At 30.8% G+C, this 26,534-nt stretch overlaps 3 protein-coding genes and 1 non-coding gene across 5 annotated transcripts in view; 2 read left to right on the forward strand and 2 right to left on the reverse strand.

The window, feature by feature from the left end:
* LOC117929531 (haloacid dehalogenase-like hydrolase domain-containing protein Sgpp) overlaps positions 1-1,979 on the forward strand; it is a 43,981-nt gene extending 42,002 nt beyond the window's left edge. The window contains exons 2-5 of the mRNA XM_034849843.1: positions 696-810; positions 1,029-1,183; positions 1,265-1,526; positions 1,610-1,979. Of these exons, the coding sequence (XP_034705734.1) occupies positions 696-810; positions 1,029-1,183; positions 1,265-1,526; positions 1,610-1,804 (727 nt within the window). The 3' untranslated portion in view covers positions 1,805-1,979. The remainder of the gene's footprint in view (positions 1-695; positions 811-1,028; positions 1,184-1,264; positions 1,527-1,609) is intronic.
* Positions 1,980-2,287: 308 nt separating this feature from the next.
* Positions 2,288-2,481, reverse strand: LOC117908195. Its single transcript, XR_004650170.1, has one exon. It is a non-coding gene; the product is annotated as a U2 spliceosomal RNA (small nuclear RNA).
* Positions 2,482-6,452: 3,971 nt separating this feature from the next.
* On the forward strand, positions 6,453-10,429 carry LOC117929540 (haloacid dehalogenase-like hydrolase domain-containing protein Sgpp). Its single transcript, XM_034849855.1, has 5 exons — positions 6,453-6,629; positions 9,077-9,191; positions 9,405-9,559; positions 9,645-9,906; positions 9,995-10,429. Exons 1-5 carry the CDS (start codon positions 6,595-6,597, stop codon positions 10,187-10,189), a joined length of 762 nt encoding a protein of 253 aa, XP_034705746.1. The 5' UTR covers positions 6,453-6,594; the 3' UTR covers positions 10,190-10,429.
* Positions 10,430-10,677: 248 nt separating this feature from the next.
* On the reverse strand, positions 10,678-20,383 carry LOC117929489 (dynamin-related protein 1E-like). 2 transcript variants are annotated; one of them, XM_034849800.1, is made up of 15 exons: positions 20,066-20,383; positions 19,898-19,961; positions 19,313-19,420; positions 18,159-18,260; positions 17,612-17,662; positions 17,440-17,501; positions 14,014-14,104; positions 13,828-13,892; positions 13,504-13,698; positions 13,279-13,398; positions 13,114-13,184; positions 12,570-12,795; positions 11,865-11,915; positions 11,411-11,779; positions 10,678-10,970 (listed from the first exon to the last, which is right to left on the reverse strand). In XM_034849800.1, the coding sequence occupies exons 1-15, from the start codon at positions 20,201-20,203 to the stop codon at positions 10,842-10,844; spliced, it is 1,842 nt and encodes a 613-aa protein (XP_034705691.1). In that variant the 5' UTR covers positions 20,204-20,383; the 3' UTR covers positions 10,678-10,841. The 2 variants fall into 2 exon arrangements, with proteins under 2 accessions (XP_034705691.1, XP_034705683.1); XM_034849792.1 differs by having other exon boundaries at positions 13,279-13,698.
* Positions 20,384-26,534: the final 6,151 nt, after the last annotated feature.

Raw genomic sequence — 26,534 nt, forward strand, 5'->3', positions numbered from 1 at the left:
TTAATTGCGAGTAGTTATGGCCTTTATGGATGTTGTCACTTTCTTATGTGGAAGTATATTTGATGTATCTTAGCACAATCCCTGTTGAAGAGAATGTTATTTGATTTATTTTGCAGACAACTTCATATTTGTGTTTACCAAATATATGCTGAAATAAGTGCTAGAATTAGGACAAATTCAACAAGTAAATGGCATAGTTATTATTTTCACCATGTTTAATGCACTCTCAAATTGAAGGACACTGCCAAGTTTCAAGTTTTGATTGAAGTTTGACTATGCTGTTTTTGTAGTTAAACTTGGATAGTATGTACTGCTTTTTCCACATTGAGTTGAAATGAATCCTTACGTTTTTTTCTGTTGCATGGATCTAATCTCTGGCCATCTCATGATCTTTGAGCCATCCAAAGCAGCACAAAAATTTGAACAATGCACCATTTGATTAGCCCATGGATTTCATTTGATAATTTACAGCCCAAAAAGAAATTAGTTTTAGTGGTTATAGCTGTATAATGCACATGCTCTTTTTTCCGATTTTTTTTCCTAAACATTCTCAAAAATAGTAATCTGTTAATCTGAAAAAAAGACTGAATGGGACCGGGACATGGTTTGATAAAGTGCCCCTCTCATATAAGTCTTGGTTTCATTGTTCACATTGAGTAATTGTAACTTGATTTTTCTTTATTTTGTGTAAGCAGCAAATATTCTCTATCTGGACTTGCTCCTCTCGAAGCGGTCCTATTTGATATTGATGGAACTCTATGCGATTCAGATCCTCTGCACTACTATGCCTTCCGAGAATTGCTTCTGCAGGTTAGTTTTTCTTTCATCACCTAGAAGGAAATTTTGTTACCTTTGATTCATAATGTTGATGTCAATATCACCACATCATGAACAATGCACATTGGCATGCAATTGCTCTATCATCTCTCTAGAAAACCAAGGATATGAAATACAAACATACTCTATGTGCTATAAGCCCATGGGACCAATTATTATGAGCTTATGAGAGATACTGACATTTTTAACAGATAGGCTATAATGGTGGAGTTCCAATAACGGAGGAACTCTTCATTGAGAAGATTGCTGGCAAACATAATGATGATATTGCTAGGGGCCTCTTCCCTGACTGGGACCTTGAGAAGGGCTTAAAATTCATGGATGATAAGGAAGCTTTGTTCCGAAAGTAAAACTCCCATCTTCTCCATTTTCCCTCACTTTGGTGAAACTTCCAAAATGCCACATGATTTCCTTATTTGAACAACAGATTGGCGAAAGACCAAGTGAAACCCTTAAATGGCCTAGACAAGATAAGGAAATGGATTGAAGATCGAGGCTTGAAACGGGCTGCAGTTTCTAATGCTCCAAGACCAAATGCTGAACTCATGATCTCACTTCTCGGCCTCTCTGATTTCTTCCATGCAGTTGTTGTTGGCAGTGAATGTGATCGTGCCAAACCATTCCCAGACCCCTACTTGAAGGCTCTTGAAGTCCTCCAAGTGTCGAAGGATCACACTTTCATCTTCGAGGTTTTCTTTCTTCACCTATCATGCTAGTTGTTCAAAATTCAAACAAGAAAACTGAATTACCGTCACTTTTTTTGCTTGGTTAGGATTCTGTTTCGGGGATTAAGGCTGGGGTGGCTGCCGAAATGCCTGTTGTTGGTTTAACTACCAGGAATCCTGAAAGCTTGTTGATGGAAGCAAAACCCGTCTTTCTTATACGTGATTATGATGATCCCAAATTGTGGGCGGCTTTGGCAGAGCTTGATCAGAAGGGAGCTCCAGGAGCAGCAGCTACTGCTTAAAACTACTATTTGTGTAGTTACACAAATGGAACATTACTCAACTGAGAGTATTACTAAACTACAATAAGGAACAATTATGCCTATGTGAAATCTAATTGGGTTTTGGGCACTTAGCCCTCCCTTGAAATTGCTTTAATCTTCCATTATAATATAGGATAAAATAAGACATTTGGTACATATATACTATCTCAGAAGGTTCCAAGTAACCAATGATCCAACTGAGCCAAACACTAAGCATCTCAATCTTACTCATGCCTTGATCTCACACTATTCAATCTACATTCCTCTGTCCCCAAACCCAACAACCTTTCCCCTCACAACCCAGACAAGTTTACACAAATCCATGGAACCACCAGAATGGGCTTTGCCATCTCCAACAATTTCGTGAGAACTGGTACTAGGAACCCAATTTTCAAATCGGGCCACCATCCTGCTACCTCGTTATGAAAATTCACTTTACAACACCTTAGGACTGGAGTTTGGAGGGGGTGCGCCAGGCCCAGGCAATAGTGCAACGCCAGAGCGACGCGCGAGGTCCCCAACCGCAAGTAATTACAGTGGGACCTCCCCCTAAAAAAATAACTTCAATATCTTGTAGAACGATGGAACGCATCAGATATTAAACTGATATGAAAAGATATCACCCCTACTCTTAGCCGAAAGGCCAAGAAAGGTGTAATTGTTTATGTGTCTTTATTTTCCTTTTATATCATGTCGTTTGCAACTCCATGTCATTCGATAGCGATGTGGGATGTTGAGTTCCCACATTAGTGACCGAGGAAGCTAGAACTGAACGAGATAGAAACCACGCGGAGGCTGAAAATAAATAAGAAAAAATAGTTACAATTTCATATAAACAACATAGGGATCCCAATTTGAATTAAAGTTTGCTATCAATGTTAATATTTGTGGGTTGCTTCATTTTACTAACCATAGTTTATTTCATTTGTTTTATTTTTATTTTTGTTCATGTATTAATTGTGGCACAATAAATTTCATTTATACATATACAAAATATAGTTTTCAAGGCATGGCTTTGCAAGAATGTGAAAATTATCCATTCATATCGTGAAATTTTAATTTATTGCTGGAACCTTTAATTTATTGTCATCTAATTTTGAAAGATAATTATCATATTTGAATTAATTTTATATCTTAATAACAAAATTATGTAGGATGGAATTCTATAATAGAAAAAATATTAAGGTTATATTTGGTCCCAAGAAAGAAAAAAAAATGTTAAAAAAAATAATTTTCTTATATTTAGTTTTATTATGAAAATATACAATTGTTAAGAAATTTGTATATATTTAAATTATTTAATATTTAATAGACAAGTTAAATAAATGAAAAAAAAATTGAAATAATATATAAAAATAATTTATTGATTTTAAATTATTTTTTATTTTCTTTTACTTTTCTTATCAATTTTCTTTCCCTTACATTTTTCTTCAATTTTCAAGAACCAAACATAGGCTGAGGGCTTATTTGAATCATGGATATCAATGAAAGTGGGAGAGAAACAATTAAGAGACTAAAAAATTAAAGGATAATTAAACTTTGTAATGGTTCATTTCTTGCCTTCCATCTACCTTATCCATTCATTTTTTTTAAAAAAAAATAAGAGTGTTAGCCCAAAGATTCTTTAAGTGAGTTTTGTTGATAATAAATCATGATTAGAGATGGCAACGGGGTGAGTTTTTTCGGGTACTCACCCCGCCCCTAATGAAACGGGGTTTAAATTTAATAAATGGGTTTGAGACGGATATGAGATTTTTTTTTTAAACTCGGGACGGGTTCAGGTTTTGCCCCATCCCGCCCCGCCCCGCCCTGTTTACATATAAAATTAATTAAAAATTTAATTAATTTAAAATTTAAAATTTAAATTTTTTTTTTTTTTAAAAAAAAAAAAGCTAAACGGGACGGGGTAGGGGTATGAGAATTTCCCCTACCTGCCGCGCCCCGTTTAATTTTTTAAATGAGACGGGGATGAGAATTGTTTTTAATAAACGGGCAGGGTTGGGATGGGGTGACCCATCCCAAACCCGTCCTGTCATTCCTAATCATGATTGATTTATTAATGAGTTTAAAATTAAGATGACTTTAAGATATTATTTACAAATTTAATCGGAAAATCAAGTTATTCATCAAATATCAAAAAATATTTTAATTTTAATCAAGTAATTTTTTTAAAAAATTAAATTTATTTTTTAAATTCAAAAAAAAAAATTAAACAAGGTGGGACGGGTATGAGAAATTCTCATACTTGTCTCACCCCGTTTTATTTTTTAAATGAAATGAGAATGAAAATTATTTTAAATTAACGAGGTGGGGTTGAGACGGGGCGACCTGTCCCAAAACTGCCCCATTACCACCCGCACCTACAGTCAAAGTGTAAGCTTCTAAGAAAGACGTATAAAATTGGATGGATGGGTCCTCCACAAGGTTTCGCCATCAGTCTTGGCCTAATTATTTAGGTCATATGTACAAGTGAGTATTGTTCATTACATATTTTCTATTTTTAAAATAAAAAATAAAAATTCTTATATTAGGTAGAAAATTTGTCAAAGACTTATATTAATAATAATAATAATTTTAAAAACTATTTTAAAAAATGATGTATTTTTCAGATTTTTACTAAGTTAAACTTTAAAATTTTTTAAAATGATTTTTCAATATATAACGTAAGTCTAAACTTGTTGTACAAATATTCTATCAAACTTTTATTTTAAAAATAAAAAATATATTATAGACGCTAAAACTCTACCATGAAATTGTTTTTAAAAATAATTTTAAAAACAATTGTTTTAAAATATTCTTTAATGTTTTGTAAAATAAAAGTTTGCTTGAAAATTCGAAATATCCATTAACCGTTTTCATAGTTTAAAATATGTTTTAAGAATAACTTTTATTTATAATCCTTTATTTTTAATCAGTTTTTATATTTGTATAATTATTTTTAAATGTTTTTAGAGAACGATAAAAAATAATTAAAAGATATTTTATAATCATCTTATTTTCTAATTATCAAATGTATTTTCCTATTTTTATTTATTGAAAACAAAAAACTATTTAAAAAATATATCAAATAAAGACTAAATATTTGTTTGGATATACTTTATATTTTTTGTTTTCAAAATCAGAAATTTTATATTAGAATAAAACATCTTATATAAAAAAAGTTTATATTTATTTCATATCTTTAAAATCACTTTAAAAAAATTGATAAATACAGATTTTGGTTTTCATCTTAAATTGGGTTAAGATTCATAAATTCATCTAATTTAAGGAGTGTTTGATAAAAAAATGAAGAATGGAAATAAATATTTTGTTTTCGTTATTATTCTTCTTGAATAAGAATGAATTTAGTAATTTCAATTATCGTGTTTGGAAATATATGAAAATATAATGTTATAATGATGATTCATTTCTATTTTAATATTAAGGAAAGGAAAATGAAAAAAGAAATAAATTATAAATAATGTCTATATATATATATATAATTTAAACTATTTTATGTTTTTATTTTTATTTAAAAAATCTCCCCATAGTAAAAGTTTGAAATGATTTTTTTATTTTCATTTAAAATACTTGAAAGGTTTTTTTTTTATTATCGCATATAATTTTAAAACAAATTGTTTTTAAAAATTTATACCATAATTTGGTTATTCTCTAAAATAATTTTTAAAAGCAAAGTAAAATAAAGGATTGTTATTCTGATTTTTTTCACTGGAGAAAGCTAATTTCAAATAAAATGATACTTTGTATTGATTTTATTAATAAGTTTAATAATTTTAAAAAATAATTTAAAACTCAAAAATATATATAATGACTATGCTTTAAATTCTTTAATAAATCTTATCATTTTTAAGAATCATTTGAAATTTTAAAAATTGATTAATTAATTATAGATTAAATACAATAATCCAAAATTTCATTTTGGTAAATAAATAATAAATGTATGCATATAATAAATAATTTGACTCATTTATACCTTTAAAAAAATGGTTTTTATAACAATTATTAATTTGAATAATTATTTTTATTTTTAAAAATATATATTAATTATGATTTTATAACATCTTAATATCCATATTTTTATAATATTGGTAAAATTATATAAATAGCATAAGAAATTATTAATTTTGAATTATTATTATTTATTTTAAAAAATAAATAAGTTATTAGTCTATATTTTTATAATATTTATAAAAATGTAACCTATGATTTTATTATATTATTAATATTCATATTTTATTAAAATTATTTATTTGAATTTATTTGTAATTAAAAAATTTTAAGAAGATGTGAATTAAATTTAATTTGCATTATATAAATTGAATTCATAATTAAAATTTTTATTTTAAAAACAATTTATAAAAAAAATTAACTTTTAAATTTTTAAGAATTATTTTTAAAAATACATTCCATTTATAAATGAAATTTTATTTCAATTAATCTTATTCCCATAATCATTTTTAAGCTGTGCGAATATGAGAACGAAGGAGAAAAAGAAAAGAGATGTCGGTTCCGAGATCTTACAAACATATAGTGGGAATTTAAGGGGAGATTTCTAATAAAATGAAAAAAAGAATTGTTGTCACGTCACAGGGGCCACACCTGACGCATCTCTCGCCCGAGTTCCTTGATTCTATTTATAGATTCTCTATTATTTTTATTCACATCCGCCATCGCCTTCTTCTCTCTGATTTTCTCTCCAACACCCACCTCTTGAAATTCAATTTCTGGATAGAAAATAGTAGAAAAGTTTCTTAACTACCTGTGATACAATGACGGTTTCTTCTGGTGAAAACTCTGCTGATAGGTAGCTTTTTATTTGCTAATGGTCTGTTTTTGTTGTTGGATTTGATTTTCTTTTTCTTTGATTCAAGATTGATTGCAGTATCTATGTGGGTTGTTCTTATTTCTTCAGATCGATTGAGAACTTGGGAGATGTGTTGTAATGTAGGCCGTTCAGCTACTCAATAACTCCCATTTGTTTGGGTTCTTCTATGTTCCGTTTCCCTTGATTGTGTTCATACCCATTTGTAAAAGTAATTTTTCCTTTGACAGGTTCTATTCTGCTTTGTGTATACTTTTGATTATACCAAGTTTGCTAATTCCCAGTTCTTTGGCTTTTGTGTTGTTGAGCAATTTTAACAGAAATTCCCACTTTTTATCTTTTATTTTTTTGGATTCTATTCATGTTCTTGACCCACAAACAGAAATCCAACTTTTTTATTTTGGAGTCTTTCATGTTTTATTGGTTCCGTACGAAAGAGAAAAAAGAATTTGCAGAAGAATGGGCTTGTTGGCAATTGGCATGCTTGTGATTTCATTGTTCATTGTTCATTGTTTCCTTGCAGATTTTTTTGGTTAATTTGTTTTTCTTCATGGTTGTGATTTCGCTTTTTCCTTGTGAGAGATCAAGATCATTTCATGTGATTGGTTGAGTTTGATAAGATCTCAATTGATGAACTCTGAGCTCCATTTTAGATTCCCTAATCTGTCTTGATTGTGTATTAATTGAACAAATGCAGCATATGATATTATTAGTCTTTTCATTAAGTAATGTGCAGAAGCCACAAGCTAACTTTGATTTCTGATCAAGATCTGAAAATATTATTTTGTAATCTGTCCTAACATGCAAATGTTGTGTGTTGGTAATAGAGAAATCGATGTCTTCTTGATTGTTTTTTCCTGTATACAATATTGACTGTAATAACATTCTCCTTTCTCATCCCTTCAAATTAATTTGTCTCTCAATGGATTGATTTAGTCAACCTTGAATAATTCCTCAACTCTGGGATATATTTTGGTCATGAGATTCGAAAGTGTTCCAATACATCAATATATGTACTTTCAAATTCTCAAAGATCCTAAAACATAGCCGGCATTGTATGTTGCAGTGAGACCTAATCGCTTTCTCTTTGATTTTGTTTTCTTGATAGTCATCTTTCCTGGGTATTAATATCTTTTCCTTTGAAATCATTTATTATTTTTCAGTCTCCATTTCTATCACCATCATAGTGTCTTTTATACCCTTCTCCCACATACTCATCCAAAAACAAAATTGTTATGTATTAGTAGTCTGTAGCTTTTCTTGTGCCTTTCCTAGCATGACTGACTCCTTTGAATACTTTCTTTATACTTCGTAGAGATTTTTTTTTTTTTTTTTTCAATTCTCAATAGGCATTTTCTTTCTTCTTGAGAGTTTAGGTATATTCCTTATGTGGGTTCTTACACATTTTTTTTACTATGTTCCCAAGTCAATTTGTTGCAAGAATTCTCGGTACTGATTGATCAAACTATAGAGGGAATGTTAGTTATGTTTTTTTGAAGGCAACTGTCAAATTACATGTTCACCAAAAATGCTAGTGAAAAGGTACTGGAAGATGGACTATACATGCCACAAGTATATTATCTCTGCCATGCCCAAAACAAACTTCCTTCAAAAGTGTCCTTACCAACTTTGTTTCATGGCAGTATCAGCTGTTATGCCCATGCTTAGTTTCGGGTAGTTATGGCCTTTATGGGGGTTGTGACTTTCTTATGTGGAAGTATATTTGATGTATCTTAGCACAATCCTTGTAGAAGAGAATGTTATCGAATTTATTTTGCAGACAACTTCATGATCCGTGTTTACCAAATGTATATTGAACTAGATGCCATATTTTTGCCATGTTAATGCACTCAACTTGAAGGACACTGCCCAAGTTTCAAGTTTTGATGGAAGTTTGAACTATGCTGTTTCTATGGTTAAATTTGGGATAGTCTGTACTACTTTCATCATGTGGAGTTGAAATGAATCCTGACTGTTGTTTTTCTGTTGCATGGATCTAATCTCTGGCCATCTCATGACCTTATGAGCCAGCCAAATCAGGACAAAAATTTGATCAATACCCACCATTTGATGAGCCCATGGATCCTATTGATAGATTTACAGCCCAAAAAAGAAACTAGTTTTATTGGTTGTAGCCATATAACGCACATGCTCTTTTCTTTTTCTTTTTTCCTAAACATTCTCAAAAATCTTCCAGTAATCTGAAAGCAACTGAAGACAAGAAAATGGAAAAAAAAAAAAAAAGGAGGGAGGGGTGGGGGTAAAGAAAAATCCAATCCAGCATATATTATCTAACTTCTCAATGCTGATATGGCCCTGGTTGAGGGGACCAGGAGATGGTCTAGATGAAGTGCCCGTCATATGAAGTCTTGGTTTCATTGTTGACATTGAGTAATTGTAACTTGATTTTCTTTATTTTGTGGAAGCAGCAAATGTTCACTATCTGGACTTGCTCCTCTTGAAGCGGTGCTGTTTGATATTGATGGAACTCTATGTGATTCAGATCCTCTGCACTACTATGCCTTCCGAGAATTGCTTCTGCAGGTAGGTTTTTCCTTCACCGCCTAGTTTCCTTTAATTCATAATCTTAATGTCATATGGAATCACATTCACGCCACTTCATGGCCAATCCATATGACATGGCCTATCATCTCTCTGGAAAAGCAAAGGATATGAAATACAAATGTACTCTATGTGCTATTAGCCCATGGGACCAATTATTATGAGGGCTTATGGGATACTGGCATGTTTTAACAGATAGGCTATAATGGCGGAGTTCCAATAACGGAGGAATTCTTCATTGAGAATATTGCTGGCAAACATGGTGATGATGTCGCTAGGGGCATCTTCCCTGACTGGGACCTCGAGAAGGGCTTAAAATTCATGGATGATAAGGAAGCTTTGTTTCGAAAGTAAACTCCCATCTTCTCCATTTTCCCTCACTTCAGTGAAATTTCCAAAGTTCCAACATATAATCTGTCCTTATTTGAACAACAGATTTGCGAAAGAACAAGTGAAGCCTTTAGATGGCCTACAAAAGATAAGGAAATGGATTGAAGATCGAGGCTTGAAACGGGCTGCAGTTACTAATGCTCCAAGACCAAATGCTGAACTCATGATCTCACTTCTCGGCCTCTCTGATTTCTTCCAGGCAGTTGTTATTGGCAGCGAATGTGATTGTGCCAAACCATTCCCAGACCCCTACTTGAAGGCTCTTGAAGTCCTCCAAGTGTCAAAGGATAACACATTCATCTTCGAGGTTTTCTATCTTTACCTATCATTGCTGGTTGTTCAAAATTCAAACAAGTTAGGATTCTGAATTACCATCACTGTTTTTGCTTGGTCAGGATTCTGCTTCGGGGATTAAGGCTGGGGTGGCTGCCGGAATGCCTGTTGTTGGTTTAACTACCAGGAATCCTGAAAGCTCGTTGATGGAAGCAAAACCCGTCTTTCTCATACGTGATTACGATGATCCCAAATTGTGGGCGGCTTTGGCAGAGCTTGATCAGAAGGGAGCTCCAGGAGCAGCAGCTACTGCTTAAAACTACTATTTGTGTAGTTACACAAATGGAACATTACTGAGAAAGTATTACTAAACTACTAACTATTAGGAACGATTGTGCCCATGTGAAATCTAATTGGGTTTTGGGCACCTAGCCCTTGAAATTTGCTTAGCCTTCAATCAAATTGCTTAAAATATAGGACATATTTTATCCATTGTTTGGTAGATGTCTTATCAAATATGAAATAAAATAAGGTCAGATATACCCAAACCTTCTTTATGTTATCATTTTAATGTTATATACTTGTATATTTATTTATGTCTTATAAATCTAATTTTCTCATTATTTTTCTAATTTTTTTATATTACTTGTTTTGTGAAGAGATTGACCCCCCTCAGGTTTGGACTAAATACACCTAACCCCATTGGTTTCAAATTTCATCACATGCCTTCTTTGTCCTTCTCATTTGCATTTAGTTAAAACCTGAGGGAAATGAGTGAAATTATCTCTTTTATGAAACAATAAAATTTAATTAAAAAAATTAAATTTGCATCAGGTTCAAAGAATATAAACATAAATAAACTTGCCACAACAAGCTGACAATACAAGACCATAGTCCAATCTTTAGCATGCCTCACAATATCTAGCTATGATACAAAGGAGGATCTCTTTCTAACACACATTCCCTCTTTCATCTGCTCCACGAGACCGAATCAATCTCATCCCTTGCAGACTTGTACAACTCAAGCCTCTTTGCACATTGCTGCCTCCTTTCCATCAATGCAGGGTCTTCATCCAGCAACTGAGAAAGCTGCTTGCCCTACAACAAAAATGAAGAAATCAATCACAATACCCACCCCCCACTTTCTCTCAAAACCTCTGAGTGCTCAGGTTGGGTAAATTCAAGGTATCATCACGGCAATATTCGAACCTGAGACCATGTGCCATTTATGGGAACCACACTTCCAACTGGGCTACCCTAGTGGGTGTCCTACTTTCTCACAGTTTCAAGCATATAATATTGTGAAAGAACACATGCTGAGCATTTTAGGTGTCACCAATGCCTTGACCAAGGCAGGGAAAAGTATGTCAACAAATTGGACCCAGATAAGCTGGCTCTTCTAGTTGAGTTTTGATATGAATGCACAGATTGATGAATCTCTCTATGGATGCAGAGATAATTGCAGGATATCACACTAAACATTTCACAACAGTCTTTGTGTTTGGGGGGTGTGTGCTTGATAGGGAGAAGAAGATTACCTCTTTTTTTCCCACTTGTGTATAGAAATGATCAAGTAAAGACCGCTTGGCCTCCCTAACTTGGCAATGGACCACAGCCTTTGGGATGGAGTTCTTTAGTGTCTCAGATACCATTGCCACGTATTGGGAGACATTTGATCCTATCCTCCGGAAGTGCCCCTCTCCATATCGATCTGCAGCAGAAGCAGATGGGTTTCCGCCCTTCTCCACTTCTTGAGGGAGTTTTCGGAAGAAATCCACAGTCAGGTAAGAGGATTCCATCTCCACCAATCGCAGAGTTGTCTTCTTACTTTCTTCACGGAACCTCTCCAATGCCTCATTGGAAGCTGCTGCAAGTTCAGCCTGAAGAGTGGGAAAGCGCCTCAACTCCTGTTCCATTCCAAAAACATCAGTTAATAACATTCTTTCCCTTATTTTGTACTGGTAGAAAACTGACAGTTTCCAGATTTCAAACCTTAGTCTCTCCAATTGACCTTCTCACAAGCTCCTTCAGAACAAAGTGCACCTACAGTTATAATTAACATCAAATTACCGACTGAATTACTTGTAGTGTGAAAAAAACACATGGAAATGATTTGGAATTCCAATTTTCAGTTTCTCTTTTCATTTAAAACAAGTGTAGGGGGCCGGGCGGGGGGTGTTCAAGACAGAAGGGACTCAATCATCTAGATGCTATCATAGTGAGAACAAACATTTTGGTTCTAAAAAATAAAAACTAGTGTCTTTTCATTAAGTATTAGACACAAATTTTCTTTGTTGCATCACAAACACTTGTAGGTTACAGAGTTCACTCAAATAATCAACATGCATAATCAGAACAAATATTTTAGTTCTAGAAAATAATGAAAGCTAATTATTGTAGTTAATAGATATGAAGCACCAGTAATATGAAACAAATTTTTCTATTAGTAAAACTGCTAGAAAAACAACTTCTCTCCTAATAAATGGTTATTCTTACAATAATGCCCTTACTCTTATTCAGTTCTTTTACCAACTCAATTCACATCCCACAAACTTGCAGAGCAGAATTATGAACTTCAAACGGAAAAGATTATCAACTTTCTTCTCTAAACCCAGAGCAGAATTACCCCTTATGACCTAATCACAGGAAATTATCATGACATGGACAACAAGTAGGGTAGAAAACAAAAGCACTCACAGCATCCACTGAAGCTTCAGCTGGACCTCTGAAATAATTAAGGGAACTATCAATGAGGCGCCTGTAACCTTGCTCGGGCGCAATCAGATGAGGTTGGTACCCATCTGCCTCTGAAATCACTTTCCTTACATTCTGCAGTGAAAGATGACGATCAAATGGAAGCTTCCTCAAAGCAGAAGGGAGCTGGTTATCAAAAACTCCATAAATCCGATCACCACCAGGTCGTCTGAGGAGCATAAAAGCACACTATCATACATATATCCAATTCTTGAAGCAGATATCTCCAGTAACCATCATCTTTTTAATATAGTAACTATCATCCAATCGTGTGATAAAGCTAGCATTGACAAAGTATACAAGAGTAAGGCCGCTTGGGCTGTAAATCAATGGGGCTTTTGGACAGAAGTTAAAACAAGAGAAAGAAACAGTTCAAACTCTTGGCAAGGTGTGTCAATCAATGGATGGAAAGAAACAAGAAAATGAATGAATCTTCAGAGAAATGTGAGTTCCCCTAGAATGGAAAGAAACAAAGCACGGAATTTACCCTCCCTCCAAATGCTCTTTGAATATCCGATCAAATGCACGACACAGCTCTAAAATGGTATATAGTTGAGCCTGATACATTCAAAAAGAATAACTCTGGTTAAAAAGGCAAAGAAAAATGATTTTTTTTTTTTTAAATATATGAAACAGATATAAAGCTTCTCACCCCTGCATCAATAGCAATGGGTCTACCAAGGTGGTCCAACTCTCCTTCAAGTTCATCAATGCTTTTATTAATCAAAGATGTGATGCTTGGTATGCGAGCCCTGATCACAGCCTCTAAATGCTGAAACCATATCAACAACAAAAAGTAAGCAGCCATTCTATAAAAAATTAACAGGCAAAAAAATAAAAGATCCTCACATTTAAAATGAAATAAGCGTACACATACCTTAGAGAGAAGTTTTGCAAGATATTCAGAGCCCATTTTGCTAGATAAATGCCCATAGTCAGGACTAGTGGCAAAGAATTCACGCTCCCTTCTCCGTGCAGCAATCATATCTACATTTTTATTGATATCAGCCTGTGAGCGGTTCACAATTCCCACCCAAGGATGTAGCAGCCGATACGACCTTCCTTCAAGAACCTTCAATGGAACACAAGAATGAGCGTGTTGCATAGAATATTGCATCAATTTGTCAGCTTAAAAGGAAGAAATTATTCCAATTCTCAACAATTTACAGCTAGACACAGTAAAACAAGTAAGAAAGTTTACATCTAAAGCATTGGTTCCCTTGTCCATCAAATCAAGCTTAGTCAACACACCAAATGTCCTTTCACCTAGGAAAGAAACAGATAAACTCTTCAGTGGAGAAAAAAGCAAAGAGACTAGTGATGGCTGCAGTGTAAACTAAGGATGCCATGTTGAGCTGTAACTGAAAACAATGAGCACAAGCAATACCTGTGGGATCAACTTCTCTGGAGAGCTTCATAGCATCAGATGTTGCAATATCTTGATTGGCTGGAGATATGGCCAGAATGATGCAGTTTGGCTACAAAAAAATCCAAGCAAACATATATTCTCATCCATTAAAATCCCCAAAAACAGAAAAAACATATATGAAGTTAGGCAGACCAGCTAAACCTACATCTGCATCCAGCATTTCAACTGATAGCTGACCAATGAATTTTAAGAGATGTGCTAGTAAGGTAGTTTGCTTTAACTAAGGCACTGACAAAAGCTAAAAAGAGTAATATTAGTCATGGTTACATACATATTTCTATATTAAAAATTACGACCAATTAATGCAAACTATGGGACACCCACCAAGAATAAAGTAAAGCCCCAATCTCAGGCATATTTCAATTTCCATCAATTCTCTAACTTCCAAAATTAGAGATAAAAATAGAAAACTTGACGTAGGAAGGTAATAACAAACTAAGGAATGTAAGTGTGTCCTAGCGCATGAAATCATCGGACTTTTGACAAGAGTACGGTAATTTAAGAATAATTCTTAAATTACAGTAGTAGGAAAAGTAATTCCAAATCTATGACAATTTTTGCCAGGTAGGAGAGTGAGTTTGTGTCAACTTGGAAATCGTCTTTTCACAAAAGACGATTTTCCAAAAATAAAATAAAATAAAATAATTTAAGTGGAAAGAAGAGACGATTTCCACCCAAATTTCAATTTAATATCTTTAATTATCTCTATTTTATAAAAACAAATTCAATTTAATATAAAAATATATTATAAATCCATTTTAAAATTACAAAATTAATTATACTCACTCATACAATAATTATAAATATATATTATAAAATTTAATTTACTAAATTTAATATAATAATATTTATCTATTTTTTTTTTCACTTTGCAATTAAAAAAAACTATTATCAATTTATATGAAAAAATGAGTTTAAAAAAACAAATTTGTTATTAATTTATAAACTAATTATATTATATAATTTTATATGTTTTCATAGCTCTTATAACCTATTGAAGAAGACCGTTTGCTACCCTCTCATAGGTATAGGAGAATCTTACCTATTGCATGTGTTGTCATTTCCACCCATTTAATACTCCAATTTACTCCACCAATTCCATTTGAAACTCAAACTTTGACCACTTATTATACACACTACACTCATCCTACCTTTTTCCAACTTTTCATACACTATAAATTACCTTCTTCATTCTCATTTTCACCTTCAAACTTCTTCACTCTCATTTTCCCCATTTCCCCCACTTGAAACTCAATTTTTCACCTTCCATCTTTGGTAGACTTTGAGCATATATCTCCTCTCTTTTCTTCGACACTCACTTTACTATACATTATAAAATAACTTGAAATAAAAATAAAGCAAAAATATTACCTTGGATATAGATGGAAGTAATGAAAGCTGAAAAACTGATAAGTGAAAAATTAAGTTTCAAGTGGAGAAGATGGAGAAAATGAGAGTGAAGAAGTTTGAATGTGAAAATTAGAATGAAAAAGGTAATTAATAGTGTATGAGTGATTGGAAAAAGGTAGGATGAGTGTAGTGTGTAGAGTGGTTAACGTTTAAGTTTCAAACGGTCAAATTGGGTGGAGTATTAAATGGGTGGAAATAACAACACACGCAATAGGTAAGATTCTCCTATACCTATGGGTTAGCTATGAGAGGGTAGCAAACGATCTTCAAATTGGTGTGATGAAGTATAATAGGTTATAAGAGTTATGATAACCACATGAAATTTTAACTTAATATTAATATTTCTAATCTTAAAATTTATATAATTTAAAAATTAAAACAAAACAAAATTATTTATCTTAAAACAAGATAAATATTATTTATCTTATTAAATTTAGTAAATTCAATTAATTAAATTTATAATATATATTTATAATAATGGTATGAGTATAATTAATTTTGTAATTTTAAAATGGATTTATAACATATTTTTATATTAAATTGTATTATTGTTTTTATAATATATTAAATTGAAATTTGGGTGGAAATCGTCTCTTGAAGCGATTTCCATTTGGGAAATTTATTTATTTATTTATTTTGGGCAAATCGTCTCTTGAAAGAGACGATTTGCCCAAAAAAAAAAAAAAATTCCTAAATGGAAATTATCTCTTGAAAAGACGATTTTGTGAATTTTTTTGTTTGGAGGAAATCGTCTTTTCAAAAGACGATTTACAAGTTTGATAAACTCCACTCTCCTACGTGACAAAAATTGCCGTAGATTTGGAATTACTTTTCCTTCTACGGTAATTTAAGAATAATTTTTTTAAATTACCGTACTCTTGTCAAAAGTCCTGAAATCATCCAAGTACATAAACAATCAAGGAATGAGACATGACTTGAAAATACATCAATATACTCGAACTAATTCAGTCATTTATAGAAGTCTAAATGGCACAAGAGTCTGTTTTCCTTTATAGACATGAAAATTCTCACAATCATTTCAAGTTACAATACTTTTTGTTAATTACCTCAGCATGTCTTTTCTGACCATCAGCTTATTTCCCCTCCCACTAACAGCAGCTGTTCATGTCAATTTTCCTACCATTACTAGTCCTTCTCCAATGCTCAAAAAATATTAATTGATCTTCATCCATCTTGTTCATTGATTGGTATAGCACCTACACCACTACTAACATCTCACATCTTGTTGTGGCTTTCTTGTCTTACTCATCTGTCTAAACATTTGGATTTCAAGCAGTGCGTTCATCTTATTTCTTAACAACCTAAAATTTTGAACTGTAAGAACAACAGTCTGACCGTTCTCTTGAATAACCTTCCTTTTAATTTCACAAGTAAGAGAAATTGCATAATATTTCAAAAACACTCCTCCACTTCAACCAACTTGCCAAAGTCTATGGCGATATCCTCTTACACCTCTTCTTATGACGGACTCAACATGAGACAAAAAAATAAGGAATCAACATTCCATATTTTCAGGCTCAAACTACCTTCAACCAGTTAAGCACATCATCCCTTTCACAATTTTATCCATGCATTTACTGCTACATATAACTTTCATCAATTATAATTGCTTTCTCAAAGTTGAATTTTGTTGTCAAATAAGGAAGATATGAAAAGAGAAAATGAGTTGATTCTTTGACTAAAGTGTTTATATTTAATTCAGGAGAATTACCAAAATTAACAACCAAACCCTGTATATATCCCATGTGAAAAATGCAAATGAACAAGACCACCAGTGGTATTCCATAAGCAAAACTGACAAATATTGCCACTATATAATTTCATAAATTTTATAATTTTTATGCCTTCAATTGCAAATTTATGTACATAAAAAAAAAAACACATAATCTAATGAGTTATAACTGGATTATAAATGCATCTTTAAATTTAAATTAAAAAAAAAATCAGCATTACCTTCTCTATATAAGAACGAACCATGTTCTCTATGTCTTGAACAATACTTTCTGGCTGCCCCTCTGTCAATAAAGTGCACCGCAAAATCAGAAGTTTAAGAAATTAAGAATGAAGCTCATAACCTGGGTAGACCCAATTTTAAAAGGGGCAAAGGTGGAGCGAGTATCCTTACCTACTGCAACCTTTGTCAGACCAGGTAAATCTATCAAAGTCAAATTAACCACTGCCGCCGGGAAAAAGAAATGATGAAATGTTGTCAGATTAAACAAATAAATATTGTTGAACAATAATGGTAACATCGAAATTGACAACTTTACTACTATTTAACAATAGTAAAAGCCAAGCAGAAATATTTGAAGTGCATCTCCAAGTACAAAGGTACTTTTTTTTTTTTCTCAACAAATACACTAGTCATAGCTGTAATACACTTCATAAAATCAACTAAGACAAGTTCCAGGGCGCTTATCTCTAGAAACTAGTGGCTACATTTCATTACCATTATTTGATCAAGCATGATTCTCAAAATAAGGAAAACAAAGTTCAATGGATCATAAATACATGCAGTACGGAATTTTAACCAACACTAATACCAATAATAAGAACCGTGCACTTGAATATCTAAATCAAAATATTAAATTTTCTTGCCTTACAGCCTGATATATATATATATATATATTTGGTTAATTTCAAAAGCATGAATAACCGTGAAAGGCACACACCATTTGCGGAGTAGATGCTGAGATGGATAGGAACTGGAGAAATCTGTTTTGTCCTCCCAGTCATTCTATCAGTTTCATCCTGAATTTCCTTCCGAACAATGGCTGTAAAAGAAAATCTTAAATAATTAATTCTATCTGCACTTTTTATTTCAAAGACATAAAATAATGTTACAGAAGCAACACAGTGAAGATAATTGGCTGCACAAAAGCACAGCCAAGATAACAGGACAAGCTACACTAGGCACACACTGGAATAATAAGAAGATACAAAAATATGACACAGTGATACATGTAATACAAAGGATCCAAGGGCATTAATAACAACACATAAAATATTGGCCAACTCATGCTCCACATGGTTACCAAACCATTCAAATATACAGATGTGATAATACCAATAAGAGATTTATTATAGACACAACAATTCTAGTACCAATCCTGCACAAAGTCTAGCAATACATTAACCGGTGGGTACCATCCCACAAATCCCAATCACAGGAGATGCTTATCAGAGCCCATATCCATACAAATTTCCACAGTACAGCTCATCTCTTGGTTCATATCCATATTAACACCCAAGCCAGATCCCTATTTCTATGCTTGAACCAGAAAACATTAGAAGTGATGTACAGAGCCCAGAATATCATGCAAGGCCCTGTAACTGGTTGTGACCCTGATGGTAGTACTAACGGCAATAATAATAGCATTCATGATGGGCAGTAGTAGTGCAACATATATAACAAATTTTTTAGAACCCAGAATCTCATCAAAGACCCTACCATTGGTTGTGATCCTGATGGTGGTAGTAGTAGCAGGAGCTGAAAGAGTACAAGTAACCATAACTTTTCATCTTTTCACAAATGCAGGTATGGTCCAGTTTGGATCTCTAGAAGAATAATGGAATTGGCAGGGAAATGCGGGAATTCTTTAAATTGAGTGAGTTCAAATGTTACAAAATCAGAAGATCCCTTACTCAAAACATTACTAGAGAAACATAACCTTGTATAACCAACATGATTGCATCTAAAAGGTCAAATTCAGAAGCCAGACCACCTAAAAATTATCATTGCATGAAAATGGAACCCAATCAAAATTTCCACCCAATATATTAGACATGAGGCCTTATTGCAAAATTAGCATAAGAAATGACATACAGAAGTCAGTGAATCTCCTCTTTGGCAAGTGAAGAAACTCAGCATACTCCTGTAGGCCCTCTTCAGTTTTGTGTAGCTGCAGTACCAAAGGCCTCCTGGTCACAATCCCTGTAATCACCACAAAATTCATAAGAAATAAGACGAAATAAACCCCTGTTTGCGGCCAACAAAAATAAAGAGGAAAAAAAGACAAGCCCAAAGTACTTCATTTTGTTTCCACCCTTCTTTATTTGTCATAAAAGAAAAGTATTTTACCTCTCGGTTTTTTAATATCACCAAATGATTGCATAAACCTCAAAATTGGAATTTTGTTTTATTTTCTTCCCGTTTCCTCCACTTTTCTCGGCAACCAAACAGATTACAAACTGAAGAAAATATTTCATATCTCCATTTTGTTCCTCGTTATAAAACGAACGGACTTCAATTCTACATCCATTTTTATTTTCACGAGACATAAACTTTATTACAGCAACAGAAACAATCAAAGCACAGATTTCAAATTTCCTTTTCTTTTCCATTCCGTCCCCTTCCTCATCAACCAAGCAGGCCATAAACCAAATAAAGCACAAAAAATCAAACCCAAACCTGATCCCCTGGGAAGAAAATCACGTCCAACGATGCTCTCCAATACCGACGATTTCCCCGAACTCTGCATTCACATGAAAACATACTTGAAATAAAAATAAAAAAATAACACAAAAAAGGATACAAATACATGAATATCAAGAAAGAAAAGCCGTTAGAGAAAGAAACCTGGCCACCGACGACGGCAACAGAGGGAAGAGCCTCCCAGAGAGTAGGCAAAGCACTGTCGCCGCCATAGTCGCCAAGAACAGTACAAGCCCTTTGGATCCGATTCACCAGTCCGATCAAGCTCTCCATGGTCGTCATTTCGGTAACCCCAACCGAATTTTCTTCTATGAAAACCCTAGATTTGGCTCGAATTTTGAAGCGAATGGAGGAAATAAGAAGAAAGGAAGAGGCAAGGAAGAGAGTGAGGAAGTATAGAAACGGAGCAATTTTTGATGGCTTGAGAGCGTTTTTGTTGGTTTTATTTTATTAATTTTTTTGTGATAGAGCCGTTTGGAGTCATGGGCCACGTCTGCATACCTTTTATACTGAGGCCACGTCGCTCTGGGTAGTGCCAGCTAGGTCGTCGTCGGCTTTTCAAATCCAAGTCAAACGGCTAGAATTTCTGTTTTTTTCAAAAGTTGGGTCAAAACGGCTATAATTTTTTTAAAAATTGTTGTGCTTTGTCCTTGGTTTTTCAAATGAGGAATCATAGAGTCACGGACTCACGGGTGACACATGAACCATATGATTAAAGTAAAAAAATAAAAAATAAAAATGGAAGAACGTTGGTCAGTGTTTTTTACTGCTTGGGTTAACTTCTTTATTAGTAAAAATATAAATAAGATTACTTTTTATAAGGGTTGATTTGGAATTTAATCCAAATTAATTAATTATTAATCTTATAAAGATGTTGCTTTTTCCAAAAAGGAAGAGTGATGAAAAGGGAAGTTTTACCACCTTTTTAAGGGTTATCTTACTACTTTTTCAAAATTCTTAAATGCATCCTTTTTTTGAAAAATATTAAATAATTATTTTTTATTTTTATATCATTATTTTTAGGATTAATTTGACCCATGAGATTGAGTTGACTCTAGATATATTTTTCATTTATAAAATTTATTTTTAATCAATAAAATTCATCTTGTTGGTGTAAATTATCTCATCATTTATCTTATTATATATTTAATTGAAATAAAATAAGTGATAAGATATATTATCTAATATATATATATATATATATATTTTGTATATGAAATATGTTAATTTTAAGCTTAGATGTAAAATATTCATATTTTTTTATTATAAATTTATCATTTTTAAATTTTTTTTTACATAACTTTTTTTTATATAAAAAAATTATTTAAAAAATTAAATTTGTAATTAAAAAAAACTAAAAATTATAATACACACACACACATATATATATATATATATATATATATATATATATATATATATATATATATATATATATATATATATATTATTTTTTTATATTAAATATTTTCATCATGAATATTATTGACAAATAAATTCACAATTATTTACTAAAATTTAAATTATTATGAAATTTGTAGTTAATATTCAAAATGAGAGAGATTTTATAATTTTTCAATAACAAATATTGGAATATCACGTAATTTTTATTTAAAACAAATATAGAATTTTGAAAAATAATATATTTTTTATTTTATTTTTTTATTATTTTACAAATAAAATATGAACATGATATAAAGAAAATCATACTTTAATAGCATATAAAACTGATAATGGGCCTAAAGCCCACAAAATATGTAAAATTTAGCTCAAAGGTTAAAAAAAATTTAATAATGCTAAAACTACCTAAAGGACATGGAAATGGTATAAAATGAATTTCTACTGTATTACTATGTTGTATCATCTACAATGCACCCTACTTGTTGGTTTTTTTTTTTGTTTTTGTTTTTTAACTTTCAATACTCTAGTGATTTATTTTTTAAAATAATAAAAATAAATAAATTAAACCAATGTGTGAAGTAAAATCTTGATTTGAAAAGTTTATTTCAATATATAACTTTAAATTATTTTTCAAAATACAATTTAAAATGAAAATATTAAAATTATTTTTTAAATGATTTCAATATGAATTTTTATTTCATATAATAACAATATATATGGTATGATAATTCTAAAAAATATATATAAAAAAATACTTATTGCTCTCTTTCAAATATGTGAAAATTACATTTTAAAAATGTTGTTATTAATATTAAATTTTAATGAAAGTTTTATTAATTACTTTAGACAATGTTACTAAAATATTATATTATTAATAATAAAATAAAATGGGAAAATAAAAATAAAACAAAAAATAAATTTAAATTATAGAAAATATTTGTTTTTATTTAAAATTTAACTTATTCAATTATAAAATATAAAAATTAAATTAAATTTAAAAAATATATATATATATATATATATATAAATATATATATATATATATATATATATATATATATATATAACTAAAGGTTTATTAATATGTTTAGTGTGCTTTACTTTTTCAATTTTTTTTTAATAAAAAGACAAATGGAAAAATATTAAAATACTTTTAGAAAATAAATTAAAAAAGTAAAATAAATGTGACACTTGGAGATTAAAATGGGAGGGGAAAAGAGTGAGAGTAAGGAGAAAATGAAAGAATAATAAAAAATCAAATAATCATAAGGATAAGGATGAGACTCGAACATTTACTTTTCTTTATTTACTTTAAGGGTATTTTTATTTTTCATATTTTAAAATCCTTAGGCTATGACTAGATATAGAATGAGATAAGATATAGTAATGTGATAGGATAACTGATGGATCCTATGTTTAACCGAACATGGGATAGGAAAAGTGGTGGGATATATTATCTACCATATCCACCTTGTATTTTTCATTCATTTTATATAAGATATATATATTCCATCAATCAAATTTTATTTTATTTTATTTATCAAAATTTTATTTTTAATATATTCATTTTATAAAATAAAAAAAATTATTATAAATTAAATTTATGATTAAAAAAGGAAAATTAAAAAATATTTATAAAATAATATTGATATATGATATATAAATTATTTTTATATATTAAATAACATAAAATAAAAAAATATTTGTAAAGTTTAAATATTTTAATGATAAATATTATTAAACATAAATGAAATTTCATTTTATGAAATAGAAAATATTTGAATGTGATATCATTTTTATTTTAAATGTGGAAAAATAATATATATTTCATATTATTTTTTATTTATTTCACAAATTAAATATAAATATAATATAATATAACATCTCATTGGATATATTATTTTAAAATATTATATTTATAAAATATGTATATCCAATGATATCATATCGATTGAAAATCATATCATTTAATATGCATATCTTATCCAATGAGATATGATCTCTTAAGATATACAAATTCTATCTTATAGCCTTAGTGTATTAGGCAACACGACTTCTAACGTGGCAATCCAAAGATAAATCAAGCAAAGAAAAAATCATGAAGAAGAAGACCACCTTAAAGAGAAGAGTTTTTCAAGACCAAAGCTTCTTAAGATCTCTTTGTAAGGTTGTTGGTGCACTAGGACTTTCATACATTTCATTCTTTATTTATGCACCAAAATCATCCAAGAGTAATATTGTTTTAAATATCTTAAGAATTGGATGATTTCATGTTTTCAACTAAAACCTTGTGTTAAATGATTTTCAAACTTGTGTTAAAAGGTTTTAAGTTGAAAAAGGTTGAGTGTTGAGCCAAAAAAATGGTTCAACCGGTTGTGCTCGTCCGGTCGAGGGTCGGTTGAGGGAGACCAAAAAGTTTCTCTCGCTCCCAGTGGCCTTCTCTTCCCGGTCAAGGTTGAACCTCAATCGATTGAGGTCCGGTTGAGGTCTGATTGAGGCCCAATGGTCACTTTTCCTAACGACTAGTCAACCGGTCAACCAGTCAACCGTAGCTCGACCGGTCGAACCCCCAACGGCTAGTTTAACTTTTTTTTTTTTCTATAAAAAGGCTTCAATCTCCATTGTTTCATAAGTTTAACTTTCCCAAATCATTATCGATTATATTTAAGCCTTGGAAGAGTGTTTTTGAGTGCACCATTGTTTCATAACTTGCATATCTTTAGTACACCATTCAATCATAGTTTTTCTTGTATCTTTGAACCTAAAGTTCTATTATTAGGATTTTTGTGAGATAATTATTTGTATATCTTTGTGAGGAATTTCCTCAAGTGAGGGGTATCACTTGAGAGGTTGTTCAAGAGAGGGATATCTCTTGAAGAAGTATAAAAGGTCATTTGAGCCAAAAGTCCAAGAGGGTGAATTGGAACCATAATCCAATTGTAAAGAGATTGGAAGTTTGGCTGAAACTTCAAGATAGTGGAACCCTCACTTGGTTAGGAGGTTGAGGAGAGTGGACTAGGCAAAGAAGTGCCGAACCACTATAAACTCTCGTGTTTGCAGTATCTCTTCCCTAACTCTTTTAAATTATATGCAATTATCTTTATTTTGTTTATTATATACTTGCATATAATTGTCTCTTATTTTTGCATAGTTTAAATTTGTGAAAAAGGGACCATCACCCTATTTACTCCCCTCTAGGGTGATTACCATAGTTTGGATTAGCCTCAAATTCCCAACACATCCATATGATATCCATAGATATAATATTCAAAAATATCATATTTTTTTTAAAACGATATGCTATAATATGTATATGTGGAATATAATATCTTAATATTAACATTTTATCATATTCTATCTTGTAAGCTAAGTAGCCAAATTTTTTTCTTACTTAAAATCTCTCTTGAAAAAAATTATAAATGAAATATGTCTAACAATGTTAATTGATGAAATTTAAAATCATTAATAGCTAAGTATATTTATAACATAACTAAAAGTGTTTGAATGCAATTAACCCTTAATTATTTTTATTTTTATCTTTATTTTTTATTTTTACTCCCTACTTTCTTGAAAATTAATACTATTTTAAGTGTAATTATTTTTCTTATCTTATATTGTATGGAAGTTTAAATATAATAAAAATTGATCTAAAAAGTTTTTTTTGACATCAAATCTAGAATGACAATAGAATGGATTTTTCATATACCTATCTCTTTGGGTATTGTTTTGTCTCATTCCACCCCATTATATATAAAATTAATTTAAAAAATTAAATTAAATTAATTTTTATTTCCTTTATATATATAATAAAAAATAATTTTCAATAAAATAAGTTATAAAAAATTATAAAATTTTAATTTAAATGTAATTAAATTTAATAAAAAATAAAAAAATTTCAAAAAAAAAAAAAAAAAAACAAAAAACAAAAAACAAAAATGAGGTAGATATGAGAAATTCTCGTACCTACACTACCTGTTTTATTTTTAAAATAAGATAAAGATGAAAATCATTTTGAATAAACCACACGGGATTGGAATAGGATGATTTATCCCAAACCCACTCTATTGTCAACTCTAATCAAATCATTATCTATTACCTAATAAAGTAAAAATTATGATAAAAGTGATATATTTTCTTTATATATATAAACTTTCAATATATTTTCAGAATAATAAATGTTTCAATCCTTCTATATTTTCCTTATTTGCTTAATTCTAATGTAGTATTGATATTTTTTTTAAACACTAAGAAAATTTTTATTATCAAATCATCTGCTTTTTTTACTTAATTGAAGCAAAGTATTTAGGAACATTTCAAAGCCTCAATTTGTAAAAACAAACATGTTGGTTATAATATTAATTTTTTAGAAGGCATTGTTAAAATCAAGAATTAAAAACATATAGAGCAAACTATGCCAACTGAGGCCATCTTTGTTTATTTGAAACATTTTGTCAGTCTAAGTTTTCTTATTTGTGAACAAATTTTTAGAAAAGCTAAGAAAGTATATGATAATACAATTGGAATAGGTTCTAATTTTTCGGATGGTATTATTTGGTTTAATGTCCTTTTTTGTTAAACATCAATAAATAAAAATGAAAATTCTCACGTACAAGGATACATATGCAAATATATAAATAAAATATTAGCATCCTTACTATGTTGAATCGCTAAAGTGTGAAAAGGAAATCATTATTGATGCCATTTGTAGATGGTATTTGTTGGAGTGCAATAATGTTGCCCTTAAACTCGGGAATGAGTCACCCAAATGATGACTTTTAGAATAAGTCTGGGGTGTAATATCAAATGTTATAAGAATTTGGTCTACCCTCACTAATCATCAATTGGTTTTCAGATGTGATGGTTAAAGCCCGATCCAAGAATTGATATCAGGATCATCGGTTTACCTCATGTTGGGGTGTCTCTCTTAAGCCCCTTTGATCCAAGAGTATTGTTTTATAAAGGTGTTGTTTGTTTTTTTAACTTAATACTAAATGTAATTTGCTTTTAGAATAACAAAATAAAAACATATGTTTAATTAACTTTTAAGAATTTATTCTAAAATCAATATGATTTTTTACAATAAATTTAAGATGTTATAAATAACAAAATATGGAGAATTATTTTTATCTAACCTAATCGGAACTCTAAATCCCAATTCATTACCATTTTAATTTTATTATTAAAAGTAACAAAGAATTAATTTTAAGATTTG

Source organism: Vitis riparia, chromosome 2 (genome assembly GCF_004353265.1).
Source record: "Vitis riparia cultivar Riparia Gloire de Montpellier isolate 1030 chromosome 2, EGFV_Vit.rip_1.0, whole genome shotgun sequence".
Taxonomy (NCBI): domain Eukaryota; kingdom Viridiplantae; phylum Streptophyta; class Magnoliopsida; order Vitales; family Vitaceae; genus Vitis; species Vitis riparia.